Consider the following 20,177-nt stretch of genomic DNA (forward strand, 5'->3'; position numbering starts at 1 on the left):
CCTCTCGAAACTCAGGAAACAGTGAAGACAATGTAAACACTTTCCTTTTGTGCACTAGCACGTCCTGTTTACGTGGCTGCGGGTGCAGGAGGAGCAGCTGGAGCTGTCCCCACCATGCTTCTCCCGCTGCCAGTGGCTGCAGAGCTGGCTTGCTCCCACCACATCGTCTTTGCCGTGCTGCCGCTCGTGCAGGGGATGTAACTAGGGCGTGTTGCACCCCAGCTATTTCTAGTACACGTAGGAGTCGTCCTAGGGAAAAAAACTTAAGTCTCTCCTTCAGAACAAGCTTCTCCAGTGCAGAGACGCAGAAGAGAGGAGCTACATTTTTTTTTAACCTTAGCCACAAAGTGTAAAACGTATCCCGTAGTCTTTAATTATATGTTCACACCCTATTTCTCAAAAGATATCACAACTCTGACACAGCTATATACATGTAGCAGCTTCTGAAACTGTTTTTTTTCACTGCGTCTGACAGAGAAACAAAAAATGCTAAACTACTTTACATGGAAAACACACTGTGAACCTCTCCTATTTAATCTACAAACGAAGTAATAAACTGTGATGGAAGATGTAGGCTAAGTCTGCATCACTGCTAATTGCTCCACTGCTTACATGCTCAAAAAGGAGAAGCTGTACAGAACATACTGACCAAGGAACATCCCTGCAAACACCTATTACAGAGTCTGCACTCCCTCTTAACTTGTAAATAGGTCCAACAACCTTCATGTTTGCTATTGTCTGAAGAATTACATCTCAAATGTACATATGCATGACTCGTCATATTTGCAGTGATACTATTATACCATTATATTTCACAGCAACTTGATATAATGTATTGACACTTTTCCCATAGTGTATATATATCCATTAAAAACTGACAAATAAGACTACAGAATGAGCGTGTGTGTACATGCACACACCTGCAGACACACAGTCCCACATACAAAGCTCTACAGGTCAAGCACTGGAAAGCATTTTCTCGTGCCCTGCATCGATGAGACTGTATCCATATCCACAGATGTAGATGCAGACGTTCCAGAAAACATACTTTTGCTACTGTAACAGATCTAATAACAATGCTGTTTCCAGCAAAAGCAGAATGGCCTGGCACTTACAGTCTGGGGTAGTAATACATGGAAGATTTAATAACAGCAAAGGGCATTTCTTGGAGGCAATCACAGAGTACACTCTCGACTGTCTTCTTACTTGGTACCTGTTTGAAGTGCCAGAAAGCTGACTACCCTTTAGACACTAAAATTGTGCCAACGTTAGTTACCAGACCTCACTGAAACTGCAACTACATAGTGTGAACCTGTATTTCTACACACTACTAACTGTCAAGAAGCATTTGCTCTTCCAAATCTTCCAGCTCTAAAAGGTGGCATTTTTGTCTTCCAGATGTCAAGATTTTCTCTCTTTTCTATGAGAAGCACAGCTCTTTCAAAACTTTACCTTCAGGTACCTCCAGGACCTCTGAATGACCACAGTGGTCATTAAGCCCAGCTGAGACAACCCTGTTTGCTCCTCAGGGTGATACAGTTCTGCAGTGTGTGCCATGGGAATGAAAACCAAGAGAGCTGTTACTGCCAATGATTTCAGCTGTTCACCAAACTACCAACCCACAGTATACAGCAGACAAAATGATGTCATCTTGGGATTTCGTCAGACCCAGCAAGGGTGGCTGCGATCAGTTATTGTCTCAAGACTTAAAAAATTGAGAATCTCTTTTAAATTAAGGTGGAAGTTCCACCTTTGTGAATTATTTTCTGACACCTAGGTTACTATGTTCACTGCTTTACTTGATACAGTTCACAGAACTGACCAAATTACCTAGGATCATGACTGGGTACTAGGAATTTCAAGAATATCGTGTTTGGCTTGAGGTTTTCTGTTTGGAAGCGACAACTCACCAAGCTTCTTTATTCTCTCTGTGTTAAATTCTGTTTCCAGGTCCAGATTCATTATACAACGATGAATACAGAAAATTTACCATTCTGCATGGATTCAGTGTACATGAATTGTTGTTCAACTAAAGACCTGTCAAGAGTGGATCAGGTGAAAAACATGGCTTTGCATCTACCTCTGACATGTTTCTCTTTCAGAAGTTTTGAAATTACTTCTCCAAATTACACTTTGCTCTATAAGTGTTAATACATTTATGGGGGAATTAAGTTCATATTTGACCTCCAGATTGTGAAGCACTTATCTCTCCAAAAACAAATTCATACATAGTGAACATTTTAGACTGCTCAGCCTTCCATTTTGAGAGCAATGTAGTAATAGCAGTTTCTTGTATCAAAGATTAATCTCAGATGATTTCAGACACGCACGCCTCAGCTGGTCACTGTATTTTACATCTTCCTAGCCTACCTCAGGCAACTTATTTTAGCATGAGACAGATTATCAACTCATGATGCTTTTTTCCCCTCCACCAAACATAAGAGTCTGCGGCAAACAGTTCACACTGAGGTATTTAACTTTTAGACACCTGCGTCAGGGCAGATGAATCCTTCCACAGTGACATCTTCTATTTTCATGTTTTTCACATGAGTAGCAGACTGGTCAGATATATCTAGGGTATACATTAAAGACGACAGATATTTTCAGACAGCTGGCTCATATAATGCTGTCTCATAACTTCTACCACTTTCTAAAAATAAAACTAACACCAAGTATTTCTTCCCTTTGACATGAAACTCAAGACTATTTATATTTCCCCATGCCTTTGGGAAATGCCTCTATCTCTTTACTTTTCATTTTCTCTTAGAATGCTCTTTTGTGGCATGCACCTTGTTCTTTTTCTTCAAAATAGATGGGGTTTTTTTGAAATCAAAAGTGGAAAAGGATGAGTAAATATTCAGACATTTACTGAGAGTAATCACTATTGTATCAGTTATGCTTGGTCTTACTTAATTTTTACATAGCCTTACAGATTGACTTTTTCACCTATTTCTCCATGGCTTTAGCAGCAGCGCCTCCATGGAACCAAGCCTTCCAACCCCCTCCCCAGGATTCCCACTGACACTCCCCCAGGTGATGGGATTTGCCTCTGTCCTCAACTGGCTAACAGCTGAGCTGGCTCCGACTCTCGCTTGTATTAAAAGTAGCCTGCCTGCTCCCAGAGCTCAGGTGCGTGGGTATGCATGCCTCATCTCTCCCACTGTAGCTGCTGTCCTGCTCCCTCTCCTGGTCCTGGCACTAGCTGTAACTCCCTGCTGGCAGTCCATTCCTGACCTACTGTCTGCACTACATCACAGGTCTTGTCACTGCCACAAGAGCCTCCTTTCCTTGTCTCTACCAAATACACTTCCACATTCGGGCACCCATCATCTAAGCTCAGGCCTGCCTCCCTCGTTTGTCCCTTTCCACTTTCAAAATCCATGGTCACCAGGTGGCACCCCTGTAAAACTAGTGTCAAACTAGCATCTTTCTACAGGGTCATCTGCAAACACTGAAAAGAAAAAGAAAAAAAAAAAAAAAATAAATGTATCCCCAAAGAAAACCTAAAGGAACTCCTAATAGGGTTGAGGGACTGGCGGAAAGCATTTTGTTACCCCTGCTATCACTGCCAATCACTTAATCACTTTTCATAAACACGCTGAGCTCCACCTTGCATTGCTGGCTTCTTTCCTTTGCTACTCCTCCTCTCCTGATGGCCGGAAACCGCATCCTCATTTCCAGCATATTATCATTTAATGTATCCTTGCTTTGTTTTTATCTCTAACTGTGGACCTCTCCTCACTTCAGGGGTGAAGGAGGATTTTTATCTTCTTGCTTCTCCATTAATCCAATGCATCCCCAATGCATTTGTCTGCTTTGCTCATCAGTTAGGTGACCTCTGATCTGTTTATAAAGGGTGCGATGTCTAGGCCACAGATGATCTCCTTTACAGATACCTGCCTTTACAGAAACTAATACAGGGGGTATCAGGTGTTTGTTTTCCAAGGGGTGGAGGTCTTATTTGCCCATCCCCTGACATGGTAATTCTGGTGCCTTGCTCCATCCTCTGTTTTCTTCCCTACATCTGTGTGTCCTCAGTTCTGCCTGTCCCATACGTTGATAACATGCCTCTGGAAATGGCTGAGGGTCAGAAGACCATGTTGAACTGGACACATCTGCTAGCACATTTTCATTCCATCAGGCACAAGCTGTTGGCCATCAGGGTGTCATAAAGCTGACAAAGACCTTGTCTGAATCCAGCTCTTCATGATGATTTAAAGAAAAGATCAAGGCAACTATGGGATCCCAAAGGGCTCAAGGGTTCAACAGCATCATCTTTCTCATTTAATATTCACAAGGTCCTTCCTGCAAGAGAGTCCAAAGCCACTTGCACTGCCAAATCCTTAGCATGCTTACAAGCTTCAATAAGTATTTACTCAAGTAATAATGTATACTATTTAAGTTCAACTTAATAGGCATTTACTCACTCCAAAGAAACAGGACTAGGTGTTTTAAAAATGAAAGCAATCTGGCTTTATTTATTCTTTAAAGTAATAAATAATGCAGTACTAAAAATTGATCATAACATACTCTAATATATTCTATCGAAATCTGTTTTTAACTAACAGCACAGACAGCAGACAGACTACCTAGAAATGAGAAAAACAACGCTGTAATATTTCAGAAGCACCCGTCCAGTGACAGTTTTGAATAGCCACCCAGTTTTACCTTTCAGCAGGTCTGGGCTACTGCGGTCATCTGTGTTTTTCAGTTCCTACTTTCAGGTCATTTTCCTTCTCTTCTTGAATTTTAGAAACTGCCAGAATAGGCTTATCCAGAGGAACTGAGAACACAAAGGCGTGAAAGGCCAAGCACAACTTGTGCACTACCTGTGAAAGTGTTCATATTCCTCTTGTAGCAATGCTAGTTCTCCAGACCTGTATTTTCTTAGGTGTCCTCACCTAGCTGTTTTTTTTGTTTAACAAAAAAACCAAACCCTGCTTTGTATTTTCCTTTTATACATCATGCATGCCCAAATCATGCAAAATAAGACTGTTGCTATACACGTGGTATCCCTTTCGGTGAACGCTGCCACCGCATGCAGAGCAGGGCTAGCGCTTCTCCAGATTCCCCAGCAATAACCACCGCACTGAAACCCCACATCTCCCAAAACCTGGCGCTCCAGTTCAGACTCACTTCCAAGCAAGAGATGGTCCACTGCAATATCCAGAACGCAAACACACAAAGGTATGAAATTTATGTTCATCAAGGTTTATCATCAGGTACCACGCTTATAACTTGTGTCAGTTTTATAAAACTCACTATACTCACAACTTCTCTGAGGAAATCTTAATGTTCCTTGCTTACTTCTTCCTTAATTTTCTTACCTGGATACTCTCACATAAACAGGCATACATACTACTGAGTGTCACTGCAGATAATGCTGTGCCAAAAATGAAGTCAGTCAAAGTCAAAAAATCTCTGCCTCAAGCTGAAAGTTACAACAGGTGCAACAAACAAATAAATAAATAGATGTTTCCACCGTAGTTATGTGGGCAGCCTCCTGCACACTCAAAGTCAAAGACTGGCATTTCTGGTGGGCAATAAATCATACACTGAGATAAAAATACAATACTCATTTAATTCAAAGGAAAATAGTTGGTGCAGCTAGAGATGTCCAGATGCAATTATTTCAAAGAGCAGAATCCCAAAGAAGTATATCTGGAGCTCTGCAATGCACTGTGTCGTTAAAATTTTATGATGGAAAAAAACAGACTCACATGAGCTGTGTGTACATGCGAGGCACAATGAAACAAACTCATTTTTCCCCAAATGCCTACAAAATGAATTGTCCTCAGAAAATGTTTCCTATGTTTAAATAATAAATATATGCCCCAAAAGACTTTTACTCAACTTGTCAAAGTATCATTTGTTGAATAATTGAAAGCAAGAACACAAAATGAAGTTATCATATCTAACATAAATACTTTTTTTATAATTGCAATGACATGAAACCTAAAACAGCCTATAAAAGGAAAAGGAAATGTGTCTCGATTTTTGTTATATAAAATAAATGTTTGCCTTTGCTTGCTGCTCATGTTATGTGATACTGCCATCTAGCAGGCTACCACAGGAAGTCAGGTTTTAGTCCTCTACAGGGGTGGTTATGTGTGAGGGGGGTAATTTCTAAAAAAAAAAAAAAAACACAAAAAAAACCCAACAAACAAAAAAAGACCCACACAAAACCAAACAACAAACCAAACACAAAACCCAAAAAACCCCCCCCACCAAATAAAAAAAGACCCACTGAGATTTTCCATTTCTTCCCACTGGCTTCTTGTATATGAGTATGTGATCTAAAACTCTATGCAAGCCTGCCAGAAGTCTTCATCATCTACACAGAAACAACATTCTGTCTTAAGAGACCAAAAAATATTATTAGAAGTAAAACAAAGATTTGCTTAAAGTTTGCATGAGACTTAAAATAAAGGTCCCCTAAATTTTCCAGGGTAATCTTTTGGTTTTGCTTCTTTGCTGCCTTACAGTTTAAGAAAACAAAGTTTTGCCACCAATTTTGTAATGTCAGTTGTTTCAAGGCGACTCAAAGCGTCTTGTCTTGACACTGCTTGAGATTTGTTGTGGGCTTTAAGATTTCAAACTCTCACTTCTTGAGTCTGCAAACTGTTAATTCTGAAAGTTACAGCTGTTTACATGTAACTCAGTGTCTTCAGACAAGATAACTGAATTGAGGCTTGTTATTCCTGGGTGTCTAGCATGAAAAAGGCAGCAAGTGGTTTACGTTTGCCTTTCCTACCACAACAAGCTATTGCTATTCAAATACCTTCCCTAGAGAAATTACTCTCCATGACCAAGGATCGCTCAGGTTCATTTTGCCAGCCTGGTGCAGATACCAGGCGAGATGTTCATTCCTGAATCCCAGATGCCAAGGCTTGCTGCTACCTCTACACGAAGCAGCACGGCACCATACATGGGCTCACTAGATGCCCTACACTGTTCAGCCCAGGGCTTGCTCCCTGCAAGCATCCCTTCTGATAATGTGTCTGAGAAAGGAACCTATTCTTCTATCTCCTTTGTTGGAATTCTTCATTGAAATCACCTTTTCTGTTGTTGGAACAGAATTTTCTATAGGAGTACTTAATGTGGGACTTTACGGAACTTCCAGACCAAAACTTTCAGTCAAAAAAAGACAAAAATTGCTCAGATACTTATTATTCACAGCAGAAGTGCTTTCCTATCTGTTCCCCCACTCCCCCAGTGTCTACCACCCTCACAGGAAAAAATTCCTTCCTAATATCTAAATCTCCCCTCTCTCAGCTTATAACCAATACCCCTCATCCTCTCACTACACTCCCTGATAAAGAGTGCCTCCCCATCTCTCCTGTAGCCCCCTTCAGGTACTGGAAGGCTGCTCTAAGGTCTCCCCGGAGCCTTCTTTTCTCCAGGCTGAACAACCCCAACTCTCTCAGCCTGTCCTCATACGGGAGGTGCTCCAGCCCTCTGACCATCTTCGTGGCCCTACTCTGGACCCACTCCAACAGGTCCATATCTTTCCTGTGATGAGGATCCAGAGCTTGCAAGATGGAGTATCTGGCAATTCTGCTTTATACAGAAGGAGAAATTAGCTTGAGCAGGTGCCACGTGACATTTTGGTCGAAGGGGAATCTGCCTCCTGGGAGTGGTAGCTGCCTCTGCGGACAGCCCCACACCTCTCTTTGCTCTGTTGCTGCACATCCTATCTCCTCTCCCTCCTGAGAGAGATCCCATGAATGTCATCTCAAATCCCCAGTAAACATTTGGCATGTTTGTATTTTATGTTATCTTAACTCCTTTTTGAATTCTGGGACAAGTATTTTAATTGTCCTTTTGTTTGTGGCACTTGAATGTAACATGACTATTTTTATTTTCATATCATTGTATTTTTACAGATTTTGACAAAACTGAAGGCTACTGAATGATTTCATAATTAATATCTGCATAATTGCCACCTAATTTAGTGTGAACACTGATGCATAATTTAAAACGGCTGTGCTAGATAATCACAAGCCTTAGCATGAGCCAGCCTGTTGATCTTATATTTCTTTTCAGACACCGTCTATGAGTATTCCATTTTTCATTTTCATAGATCTGCCTTTTAACTTTCCTTCTTGGTTAAAGGTCATACAACCTGTAGAACAAAGTTGTCACTAAATAACACCTTTATGCAGCATTCTCTGTAATGCTGTTTTTATACTGTCAGTCTTTGGGCCATTTTCATTGTTACAGAAAATAAAGCCACGTACCGTTCTGTACCGAAGTGATGTGAGCAAGACTATTTCCTTCAAAATCATCTAGAATTTGGTAATTGCCCTGTAATAACCAAGAACTAAGAAAGCACCCACTGAGCTTGAGGACACAGATAAAGGCACAGAAATGCTGGTGGCTAACCTTCCGTCACAGTCAATGGGGAGATACAACTTAGTCAGTACGACAATGGAGTCTGGAGATCGCTTCATGGGATCACCCACTGCAGGCTCAGGTCATTTGCTCACCAGGCTTTTAGTACCATTTGGGCTAAGGTCTCCTGCCTGTCGTCCAGCTGCCAGCTCACAAGCAGGCAGATCTGTCTGTAGGTCCTGAATTGCATCTGCCAAGCTTGTCAAAGTATCTTGGATAAGCTAGATATCCCAGGTTATGTTAGGACAATCTTAAACATCAGGAAACACATGTTTAGGCAACTGAACCAAACCCTGTGTGACTTTTGAAGGGTGAGCCAGACTATTATTTTGGTTTTAAAAGCTAACTTCTGTAAGTCACTAAAAGCAAGAGACTTCCAATTTTCTCTATATTCTTAACTTTAGAGTTAAGCCTTTACACCCTACACCATCCAACTGTACGGAGAACCTTCCCAGTCTACAATGGACAGTTACACTTCCACTTGCATATAGACGCCCATACTCAGACACCAACACTTAGGTGTCTTAATTTTGGGCTGAATCCTAACCTGTTAATCCTTGTAGGACTCATCAATACATATATGTAAATCAAACAAAATTTATAGCCCTCCAAAACAGGTGTTGGCATTATCCAAAATTGAACTTCATTCCCAAAATTCAGAATAACACCTCTCTCAGATAACATTAGGATAGATCATCCTCTGTGAAATCTTATGGCTACCTGTGAGCAAAGCTGAGCAGGTAACAGTTTCCTTGCTTGCTCGAGTACTGCTAGTCCACTAGCTACAGGAGTAATAACTGAAAGCTTCGTTAAAGATCTCTGAAGTATATATTTACACACAATTACTGTATTAATATTTTAAATAAGATGTTTTACATACCTCTGCCCACATGCATGCACTAGAGGGAGCTAGGACCAAACCCTCCGTACACATGCCCTAAAGCTGTGTTTCACTGTAATTTCACACTTTTTGGAACTTTGCTGGTTCCATCCTCCAAGAAAACGTTGTCAGCATGCCCAAAAAACAACTGAAGGTAAGTCAGTAAGGATCCAACCCTGAAGTGAGGTTAAGCAGCTGCGGCTTCCAGCCCACTCTGGTGGGAATGGCTAGGGCAGTTGTGAAGGGGGGAAAAAGAAAAGGGGAAGGACTTCTCACCTCTTACCAGCCATGCTCCCAGACTCCTCATGTATCTTTGGAAGTCCATCTGCCTTTCACTGAAAATCCCAAGCTGAAGTCCCTCCTCCATACCCTCTCATCACAGCGTGGCAGCTAGCGTAAGCAGGAACACCCCCTCACAAGATGTCCAGACGCAGTGAATGGCACCACCACCAGCTCTTGTATCAACCGAGTCAGTTTTCAATCAGGTTTTGTAAAACAGGGTTTGTTAAAGCACTTTTGCTCCATCCTGTTTTCACTGCACTGAGACAAAGCTATTCTCCTCCCCTCTGAAGTACACTGCAAGAAAATTATTTTGGTTTTAAAACCTAACTTCTGTACATCGCTAAAAGCAAGAGACTTCCAGTTTTCCATATATTCGTTAACTGGTGTCACCCTGCACAGATGTACTACGGTATAGCCTTTAAGCCTACACCACCTTCTCACGTGCCTCATGCCATACATCGAATACACAACGCGTAGAGTTGCTGGCCAAGCATGACCGACTGTGCGTGTGTGTCAATGCAGGCACATTTTGAGCTGTAACTCATGTTATTTTCAGAAAGAAAGGACATATAGAAGACATGAGACACAGTTCATCTTTTTTTCAAAATACAAGCTGACAGCACGTACTAAATAATTTACTGGACCCAACAGAGTTGTTAGGTTTTTTTTTAGCTGTCAGCTGAGAGACTCTGACTTTTTGGGTTGTTGATTTTTCCTTCCACTGGTGCTTCAAGGACACCTGGATCATCATGCTCAACCCAAGGAAGTCCAGCAAACTTTCTGCAGGCCAGAATACTAAGGCAAATGATATTGAACTAAATTATTATGCCCTGCTACAATTTTTTTTTCATGCCTAGTATTGTGAAAAGAAGCTATGGGAGCTGAAATGGGATTGGCTGAAGGCTGCAGGTGGATAAAAAAGTGTGTTAGACACACTGGAAAGAGGAAACCATATCCCACAGATAAGTAAAGCAGTGTGGCGCAGATCAGGAATGGAAATTTTATCTAGATTAAATAAAGTCCTTCTCTGAAATACACAGGAGAGTTTAAATCCATACAAGAGGACACAAAGGATGTTATAAACGTGAACAAAGTCTCAACCTAAGTTAATTACCTGCTCCAGAAGTGTTTCTAGTGTTTCTTGGGCTAGAGGAATACAGAGAATTAGGACCACAGAGTTGCTATGGGGCCCTTCCCAGGGCTGTAGCTTTGTCTTCAACTCTTAGGAGGTTGTAAATAAATAGCAAACTTGGAGGTTCACCTCTTATAAAGAAGTAGTAACTACTACTACTTTCCCTGCTTTCAAATACACAGTTTTTTTACAGTAGCTTTTAAAGATTTGCAATGACTAAAACAAAGCCAGAAGCGAGAAGAAAACAGACAGCCAATGGCACACGCTACAGAAGCCAACAAGAAAAGCTGCTGGAGTGGGATTCATCTGCTCCACGTGCAGGGGTGCAGAGCTTTGGTTACGCACCTACGCTCCTTCCACAGGCAAGAGAAAGAGGCAGGACCCTCCAGGGCAATCTACCCTGCCCTGACATGGACTTCTAGAAAAGCAGCTGAACTGGATGCCAAACTTCCAAGTGGCTGCAGTTAAACAAGTTGAAACCCATCCCTGTGTTAAACTGTCCTTTAATTTCAGCATGGAGTTATACATATACAGACACACAAATATATGGAACTAAATAAATACAGACAGACACTTTTTACAACTCTTGTTACACTTAAAATGCTCTACTCCTCCAATGCAAAAAGAATCTGCCCTGGGAAAGGAGGGACTCTGGCTGCCGTCCTGCTATAGGAGAAGGTGCATTAAGGCACACCTATGTCTCCCCAGTGGCACTACTTACTCGTGTGAAAGTATTCCTCTTAACTGTACATGTTATTTATTCCACTTCAGCCACAGCCAGCCCCTCTGGTGCTCAGGAGTGTGGGTGGTGGAGCTGCCCTGGCTGCATTCCCGCACTGGACACCGTTTTCTCCTAGTCCCTTGGCACCTTCTAGTCCCTATGTCATCTCTTTGGGATCACAAAACTACACTGAACACCACCAAACAATTTTTTTGCTGCAGATGCTGTTCTGGGAAGGACAGTGAGGTGCACGATTTACCTGTTGCACTTTCCTCCTTGTCCCAAGTATTTTTTCATTAAAACAAGCTAGCTCTCAGAAAAGAACACACAAAAAGACAACCTTCTCCTGATGAAAATGCTAGAAGCACAAGCACCACAATGTTGGCAAACGAGCCTTTCAAAAAAAAAATAGAGAAAACAGACTGGTTTGTGTTTCTTTAAGAAAGTAGGGTGTATTTCAGAGGTAGTATATTTTTCCTAAATTATTAGAAACAAACTCTTGTGGCAATTTCTATTTTTCCATGGGATACTTAAATAGTTTGGGGACCGACAGTAAAAAAAAAAAAAAAAAAATCTGCTAGTATAACATTATTAAGGAAAACATTTTCACTGATTTATTTGTAATTTCAGGCAGGTGGAGGAGAATTAAACAACGGGTGAACATTTCTACTGGGTCTGCTGCAGCTTGTCGGTCTGGCCAGGAGCAACACAAGGAAAGGTGATGGGGACACAGCCCTTTTTTTTCTCTTGATCAGCAAACCTGTTTGCTTCCTCCTCAGTTTGACCTTCCTAAACCTGAGGGAAAACAGCTCTCAGGTAGAAGTGCCCAAGTATGGTCCCAAAGCAACTGAAAATCCAGAGCAACCCAACTGCTGTGCAAACCCCTCTCTGGGCAGATGGCAGGCGCATCAGGGTGGGGATCTCTACAGCCCCACTGGAGGAGTCAAAGCTACGCACTCTGAGCTGCACTAGATACGTCCTCCCTGGGAATCAGGTCCTACCCAAGGAAGGGGGAACCCTACCAAAATGAAAACTTCCATTAACATAACAAACCACAGAAGAAAAGGAAACAGTATCATCTTTCCTAGCCTGCCTCTGCCAATAACCCTAGGGGTTCTTTGTAACAACTGCCCCCTCCTTAGGGAAACAGAATTCCCTGGCTAAAGATACACTTTCAAACATAAAGCAGGCATAGTCATAAATGTCTTGAGTGCTGTTTTGATCACTAGCATTTATGGAAAATGTTCAGTTTTGTTTCCTTCTTTTTTTTCCAGCTGCTTTGACCCGCTTGTGATTTTAGACAGCTTCCATGCTTACAAATTAGTCACTTCCACACACTGCATGGGGAAGGCTACATTAACACACCTGAACGTTTGAAACTTGTGATGCTCTTCCTTTTGAACTTAAGAGTTAATAATAGACTTTTGTAAGTAGTCCAGTACTATGGTGATTGTAACTCCAGCTGGGTTAATTACACAGTAATTAGGTACAAATATTGCAACACAAAACACAGCTACATCATTATTTGCAACAAATGTTAACTCTAAATAAGTGCAACCTGTCTCACAAACACTTGCTATAAATGACTTAAAAATAAAAGTAAAATTTGATGGGGTAAACACAGAAAAAAAAAATTCTCCGGGAGAATTTTTTTTGTTAAAATAAAAAATTGAAATAAAAATCTCAGCACTCATTTAGAGTTCGGGATCTTGTGAAAGAAAGCTTTAAAAGGAGCAAACCTGATTTGCTGTGGCTGTTGCGGCGAAGGGAACACTTGTTGCAGGAGTTGTTGCTGCAGAGACAGTGGCGGCCGTAGCGTTGTGCATCATGGGTACTTTCAGGAGGGGAACCATGGAAGCAATGAACAGGAGGGTGCAGCATTATGGTAAGAGAAGTGGTATTTTTGGCATGGTGAATATCAAGAGCAGCAAGCCATCGTCATGGGTTAAACCGGCAGATGGCATGCAATCACAGTGCAAAGCGAGAAAGCGTGGCGGAGAAATAAAAAAAAGGGAAAATAGCTTATTACAAGTACAATTAAAGGAAGGTTGTCAACACAATCCGCGATTCCCAGAAAAAAGAGCAAGGACCATTGAAAACACGAGCGTTATCTCTAAGAACAGGATTACTTGTGCAAATGAGGTCTCTACCAAAATAGCCTGTTACCTGAGAATTGTTACATGGACAATTTGTTTTCCCCCAGTATCAATATAAAGCACGCCAAAATAAAATTCCACTAAAAAAAAAATACAGTGGTTTGTACTGGGAAGGAAACTGATAAATATTTATCTTAATTTTTAAACACAATTTACAAATTAATTATTTTCATGTATCTTCATTTTGAAGTAAGCCAGATACTCAGTCTTCCTTTATAATCCAATTTACGCATTTTCTTGTAGCACTGCATAACTGTTAGACCTTATCAGAGTTAAATTACCATCTACTTTGAGGCAAAAATCAGGAGAAGGATGATAATTTTCCTGATTTAAATACTACTTTGTTTGATCTATAAAAGCAAGGTCGATTTTGTGAAAGTTGCTGCTTTTGCTCATTTTAAGAATGAATTTTAACCAGCATCTTCATGGAAGAATTATTAACTTGATGTTTTAAAGGCTTGATATTTTAACTGCTTATGCAAGCAGTCTCACAAAAAAGAAAAAAAAAATCTCTGGGATACGGCTACAGAATAGAAGAAAGATTACTTTTCTTAGAGGCTGTTGCATTGGACTTCCATTTTGTATGTCCAAAATGTTAATTCCAAGCTGCAAATACATTTAAAGGAGGAGTGAGATTCAGATCCTGGGTTTCAACAGAACCTCTGTGGATCAAAGTAGGTATTTCTGGGAAACGCTGATAAAACTTTCTAACACACAGCAAAAAGGAGAAATTGGCACACCACTATGAAACTTTAAAACACTGATGAAGTTTGCTGGCTTTTTCCAGGATTTTATGATTTTAGAGTACTAGACAATATAAAATATAAAGAGAAATAAAACTTTGACAACTGAAAAGCAGACTGGAATTCATGGTATTATGCTTTTGCAGTGTAGTTGTTATAGCAGGTGGTATCAGATCTAAACTGCAGCTTTCATCTACAAATCTAAACACTCTGCAAAGTCAACCAGAAGGACAAGTGAACCTTTAATTCTAGTCAGTGTCTAAATCTTGCCTAGGATTTTTGAAACAAGTGAATATACATAATATACAGTATAAAAAGAGATCAATAAAGAAATTTGGAACCTACCAATACTGGTAGCGGGTGTCATGCACAAAACTGACCCTGTGTGTCATGCAATGATAGGTGAAAAAAGTGGATAAAGGGAAGAAACAGGTTAGCTGTTTAGAGTTAACATTCAAAGTGAGATTCAAGCATAACCACAGAGAAGTAAGTTAGTTAAATGAAACTGTAAGGTCATTCATAGTTTCACTTTAACACAAAAAAGGTGATTATGTTCTTACTAAACTCCTACCCAAGTATACTTTGTGACTTCTGGCATGTTTCTGTGTACATACAAGATACCTCATAAACTTTTTTATTTAGTACTTTTATCTTTCACTTAGTACTTTCGCAGCAACAGGTTTCTGTTTACAGACATGTATTTGGTATAATATCACATTATTCGGGGATTTTGGAACTCATTTCCTAACTCTCAGCATTATGCAGATCAACATCCACCAACTTCTTTATGTGCAGCGGAGAAAGAAGTTAAAGTGGAATTAGCCAATATTGTTCTGCAGGAGCTTTGCTAAATTTCCATTTGATGTTAATGTACTCATTCCTAAGACAACAACTGAGGTGGAGAGGTGCTTCTGACCAAATAAAATACTACTGGGACAAGTCCCCAAGCTAAACACTTCAAAGTGTGTAACGTTTCAGCAAAAGGCTCCCAGGACACCTCAGAGTTGCTCTGGAAGTACTGCTCACCCACCGTGTGGTTTAGTTCCGGTGCCTAGTCCACCTTTAACCTTTCTGGGAAGACCAAATGAAAAAAAGAAGAGAGCGTTTTTGGTACAGTGCATATAGTGAGCTGGTGAAGGTGAGCATACAAAGAGACTAGTCCCACAGTACATGCATATTTGACACAAAGTCAAACATGCTTCCTGTATTCCCACTTAATTACTACAGTAGCCTCTTATCTGACCATCATGGTAGCAGTGTAACTATGAATGACCTTACCCAAGAACAGTCCCCGGAGAATACACAGAGTTCCTCCTCTAGAGGCTACAGAAACACTAACAAACAGCAATGGGGAGACAGAAAAGATCTGTTATTTTTAAGATCATCACCAAACAATAAGGAGAAGGTGACAAAGCAATCAAACTGATGTAAAACAAACAAAGTGCAGAACTTTGGAGGTAAGCCATGCTAAGTCAAGGCCCACACTTTTTATTAGGGGAGCAAGTGGTTAAGAAAGCAGAGAAGTTATATAAAACAATTAAGTTTTATATACATTCCAGCAGCAAAACTTGTCTTAAATTTTAATTTAAAACGCACACACACACAGGGAGCACATTTGAAAATTATACCAGTTCAAAAAATATCATATAATCATTTAAAATCCAACAGATCATGTCATGCATCGCTCCTTAGACCTGGGTGGCACGACAGTCCTTACGCCCACCAAATCCAGCCTTCCCAGGAAATGTGGGAATATCAGACATAGCATCTTTAACAAAAAGCTCATGACACGCACTCATATAGAGGGGGTTCCCCTTTCCTAACCTCCTCGCATACCCCACTCCTCTCTGTAACATCCTTTCTAGGTGCTGGTGGTGGTCACAAAGAGCAGGAGAAAGATTTCCTACGCTAGGCTTGGGCTCCGTCTGCTATGTTATCCCTCTGTTTCTTCTTTTTTCATGCACTTGTTTCGGGGCTTGCCAACAACCTAGCCCTTAAGGTTTCGTTACAAGACCCACCCTTCCTATCATCAGAAATTTGTAACATAAAGCTATAATTACAACGATTAGTTGGAAAGAGGGTTGGACAATAAAAAGCACAAAGAATGAGCTACTTAAGGAAGCATGAGCACTCCGAAAGTCTGGAAAATATCCAAATGATATTTCACTGAAAAAGGTTTAAACTGCTGCAGTTTTCATACTTTATTTCAAATCCTTGGCAATTGCAGTTAACAGTGATGAGCCCTGAAAGGGAGCGCTTAAGAGAAGGAATAATGCATATCATACTGTAAATTCTCAGGGTTACAATGTAAAACAAATTTGTGGAAATTTCTGTATGTTTGTAAGCACAGGGCAGTCTTCCATTCATGTCCAAATAGGCAGTCTCATACTTTTTTTTTTTTATTCCCCCCCAAGCACTCCCATAAAATGTCAGTATGTTTTCTGACACAGATAGTCTGGTGCAGCAAAGTGCCAAAAATACGGCATGCTATAACTTACTATTATAAATACAGGGGCAGGCTCCAAGGTTGTTACTCAGGCCTTATAGCAAAACTCCATGAAGTCAATGCCATCTGTGTTTGTTTTTATCTTTAAAAACATATGGGAATGCTGATAGATCGGGAAATCATTGAGTGCTGTGCTTCATTCCTTGTTTAACCGACATTATTTCTATAAACTAAAATAATGTTGCTGAAATGTCAAGTGCATTTGCAAACACGTAGTTTTAAACAATTCTGGAAGTTCACACTCTATAACATTCTGATACTAAAATATGTAATCTGTTAATTACAAATGAAATCACAGAATTCATTAGGCGGGATATTTACCTTTGGGAAGTTTGGAGTGGGGGCGACTGACACAATTTAGAGGGTTATGTTGTTACTGCTTACACGAGTACCTAGCACATTCTCTCTCTTGCACTGTTAAAGAGAAGCCCTACCACCAGACACGGTGCAGTTCAAGCCATCTCTGAATGCTCTGATTTTTACAGTGTTCTGAGCACTGAAATGCAAATTACATTCACTAGTCTTCAGATCACCCCTATGAAGAATTACAACCCCGACTATTAGCCGCAAATGCTAGGAAAAGTACTGCTGGTCTTCCAAAGTTAAAACCACTAAAATGCATCTGATGCCTCAGAGCCCTTTAGTGCAGCTGCAGGGAGCAATGTGTTTTGCCAGTGCTTCCAAGCAGGTATCAACTGGAAGGTTATGGTTGGTGCTCCCCTTCTCGCTTCGCGGTTGGGGTAATCCCCATGGCTGCAAAACAACAGGAGGATGCTCTGTGGCCATGGAATACTTCCCCATGGCATCTCTGAAGCGTGATGCTTTTCCCAGCATTTTTGTTAGTGGAACTTTGCCCTCTTATCTCCTAGGAGAGCACTGGCATATAGAAGTCAAAATACAGCCAATTCAAGGTAGGAAAAAAGGGACAAACTGTGGCCAATGATGAATGAGACTATGAATGTGAAAAGCAGCCTAACGGCATGTTGAAATTTCTGCTTGAATTCTCCTACTTCTGTGCAGACTTTACCTCAAGTAGGGCAGGGAGCATAATAAAACCTTCTGCTTAGTGAAACTGCCTGATACGGAAGCTACCTAAAGAACACAAAATTGGTTCAATGTAGGTACAACATACCTGTTGGGATAAACGCTGCATGTTGCTGCAACTGAGCATTGGCAAGAGCCTGTTGATAGTGCAAGACACTGGGATTGAAAACGGCACTGGCACCATTGCTTTTTTCAAGTGCTTGTCTCTTTGGTAAAGGGTGAAGAACACCAGGAGGAAAGGCCTGCAAATAAGAAAGTTAGTTAAAATGGTGCCATTTTTAAGACGTTGTCTGTAACATATACATAAATACAAAAACTTATTATTTTTTAAAGCAGCTAAAGATGCCTCGCCATGCATATTAACTCAAAGCACAGCAATGTAAAATGAGTGAAATTTTGTTATTGATAGCAAAAGCATGGTACTATTAACCTAAAACTGTAGCAGCACAACTACTGAAAAGAAAGGCTTTTAAAGCAACGAAAATGGCATTGCCTTTAAATAAGTTTTCAAATATTATAGGGAGAAAAAACCACTTGTGTTTCATTGCCAAGTATTTTCTTTTTTTTATTTAAATATCGTTTCCTATTATTATATAGATTAATGGATTACGTTAAGTGTTTTCAATTACAGAAGCAGTTTTATCTCAATTCAACTTTTCATGAGAGGATATTTAAAAAAATGAAACCATGTTAGGAACGAAACTAAATCGTCTGCATTTATTACGTATGAGAATGAGATGGATAAATAGAATTTCTGGTAAATTAACAAGTATGTGAAATCATTTCCGGTTGATGTTCAAAAAAGTAAAGCGATACAAATTTCATTAGTTGCTTCTCAGAGAAAAAAAAAACCCAAAGCAAAACAACAACAAAACAAAAGCTACATGCAAAGCAAAAGGTGAAAGGTCAAAGTACCAGGTCTACAGTTGCTTCGAGAGGTCGCTTCATTGCTTTGGCAGTCGACTGAGTCTTTTAATAACAGGCAGCGAGCACATGATGGCAGTGGGCCAATGGGATTCAAGCGAATTAACATACAGGTAAACAGCAAGCAGAGGTGCATCATGGGAACGGCATTGCATTTGTGGATAGGTGAGAAGGAAAAAAATATTCTGAATGCAATATACAACATACAAAACACTAGGCATGCACAACAACAAAAATGTCTTCTAAAGAAATGAATATTACATTTCGAATTAGTACCGAAGCAAAAATGCATCTACTATACCTTAGTTAAAAGCATATAAGAGAGTAAAATATAGATGTTTGAAATTCAGGAAAGTTGAGTAAAACAGCAGCTTGCAGACACTATTAAGCATTGTATAAACACTTCACAGAGATGCAGAAAGTTTTAAGGATATGGCTATAAGAATTCCTGATAAGTTAGTTAAGTCACACTTTAAAGTGGAAAAATCAATTTGGAAGGCTACATTTTCAAATACAAAGCACTAGTGAAAGTTATAATGCATTGAAAATGCTACTGATATCAGTGCTTGCAAGGTGAGGGTCTTTTAATTAAGAGAAGTGCATCAATCAATTTGGGGTTCAAAATGAGAGAGGTTCTCCTTTTCCAATATAAAGCAGAATAAATAACATGTCTAGTTTACACTAACTTATCATTAATTCCTTTTTTTTTCCTCTACAGCTGGGTCATTTTTGTAGATTTTTTTCTCCTTGTAACTTACCACATTACATTGAGATGGGAAAAAAGTCTTTCAGAATTTAAAACATATTTTCTAAATTTTGCTACAACCTTCAGTACTAGCTTCAGGAGCAGGGAATAAAAATACTGCTCTCAGTTCATAAGCAAACATTAACATGTGAGTTTTGATACTAGTCCAGCATTATTAATTTTTTTAAAATAAAGTATTTAGGCATAGTACATAGGCATATACATATACGTATACTTCCATAATGAGATCTAACTTATGGCTGAGATATGATGGCATTCTGTAAAAAGATCTTCTCACAGAAAATATTACTTTCAAGATTTATAGTGTAAATAATTCTTACAAACCTTTAGAAAGGAAAGGATGACTTTTCAGAGATCAGAAATTTTATTTTTGTTTTTTAAACATGGGCTGATATTTAGCTCTTTCTAGGGTACGCAGATGATGTCTATCTTGACATCAGTATGTGGAAATAGGGAACAAAAAGTGGAAAAAAAAAAAAGAGGACAAGGCACAAAATGCCTACAAACAGCTTGTGGTCACAAGATTAGCTAGTGCCAACCGGCTATTTTGCAGGATAGCCCTCACTTTGCCTATTCCTTGTTCCTGGCTCTATTGTACCTACACCTCTATAGTACCTACCTGCATGAGG

At 40.0% G+C, this 20,177-nt stretch overlaps 1 protein-coding gene across 1 annotated transcript in view; it reads right to left on the reverse strand.

The window, feature by feature from the left end:
• The window catches only part of LOC104461847 (muscleblind-like protein 2), a 35,594-nt gene that overhangs the window by 5,502 nt on the left and 9,915 nt on the right, over window positions 1-20,177 (reverse strand). Inside the window, 4 exon segments of the mRNA XM_010073579.1 lie at window positions 13,149-13,243; window positions 14,654-14,689; window positions 17,947-18,100; window positions 18,774-18,827. Of these exon segments, the coding sequence (XP_010071881.1) occupies window positions 13,149-13,243; window positions 14,654-14,689; window positions 17,947-18,100; window positions 18,774-18,827 (339 nt within the window).

The sequence above is a fragment of the Pterocles gutturalis genome, unplaced genomic scaffold, assembly GCF_000699245.1.
Source record: "Pterocles gutturalis isolate BGI_N339 unplaced genomic scaffold, ASM69924v1 scaffold25047, whole genome shotgun sequence".
Taxonomy (NCBI): domain Eukaryota; kingdom Metazoa; phylum Chordata; class Aves; order Pterocliformes; family Pteroclidae; genus Pterocles; species Pterocles gutturalis.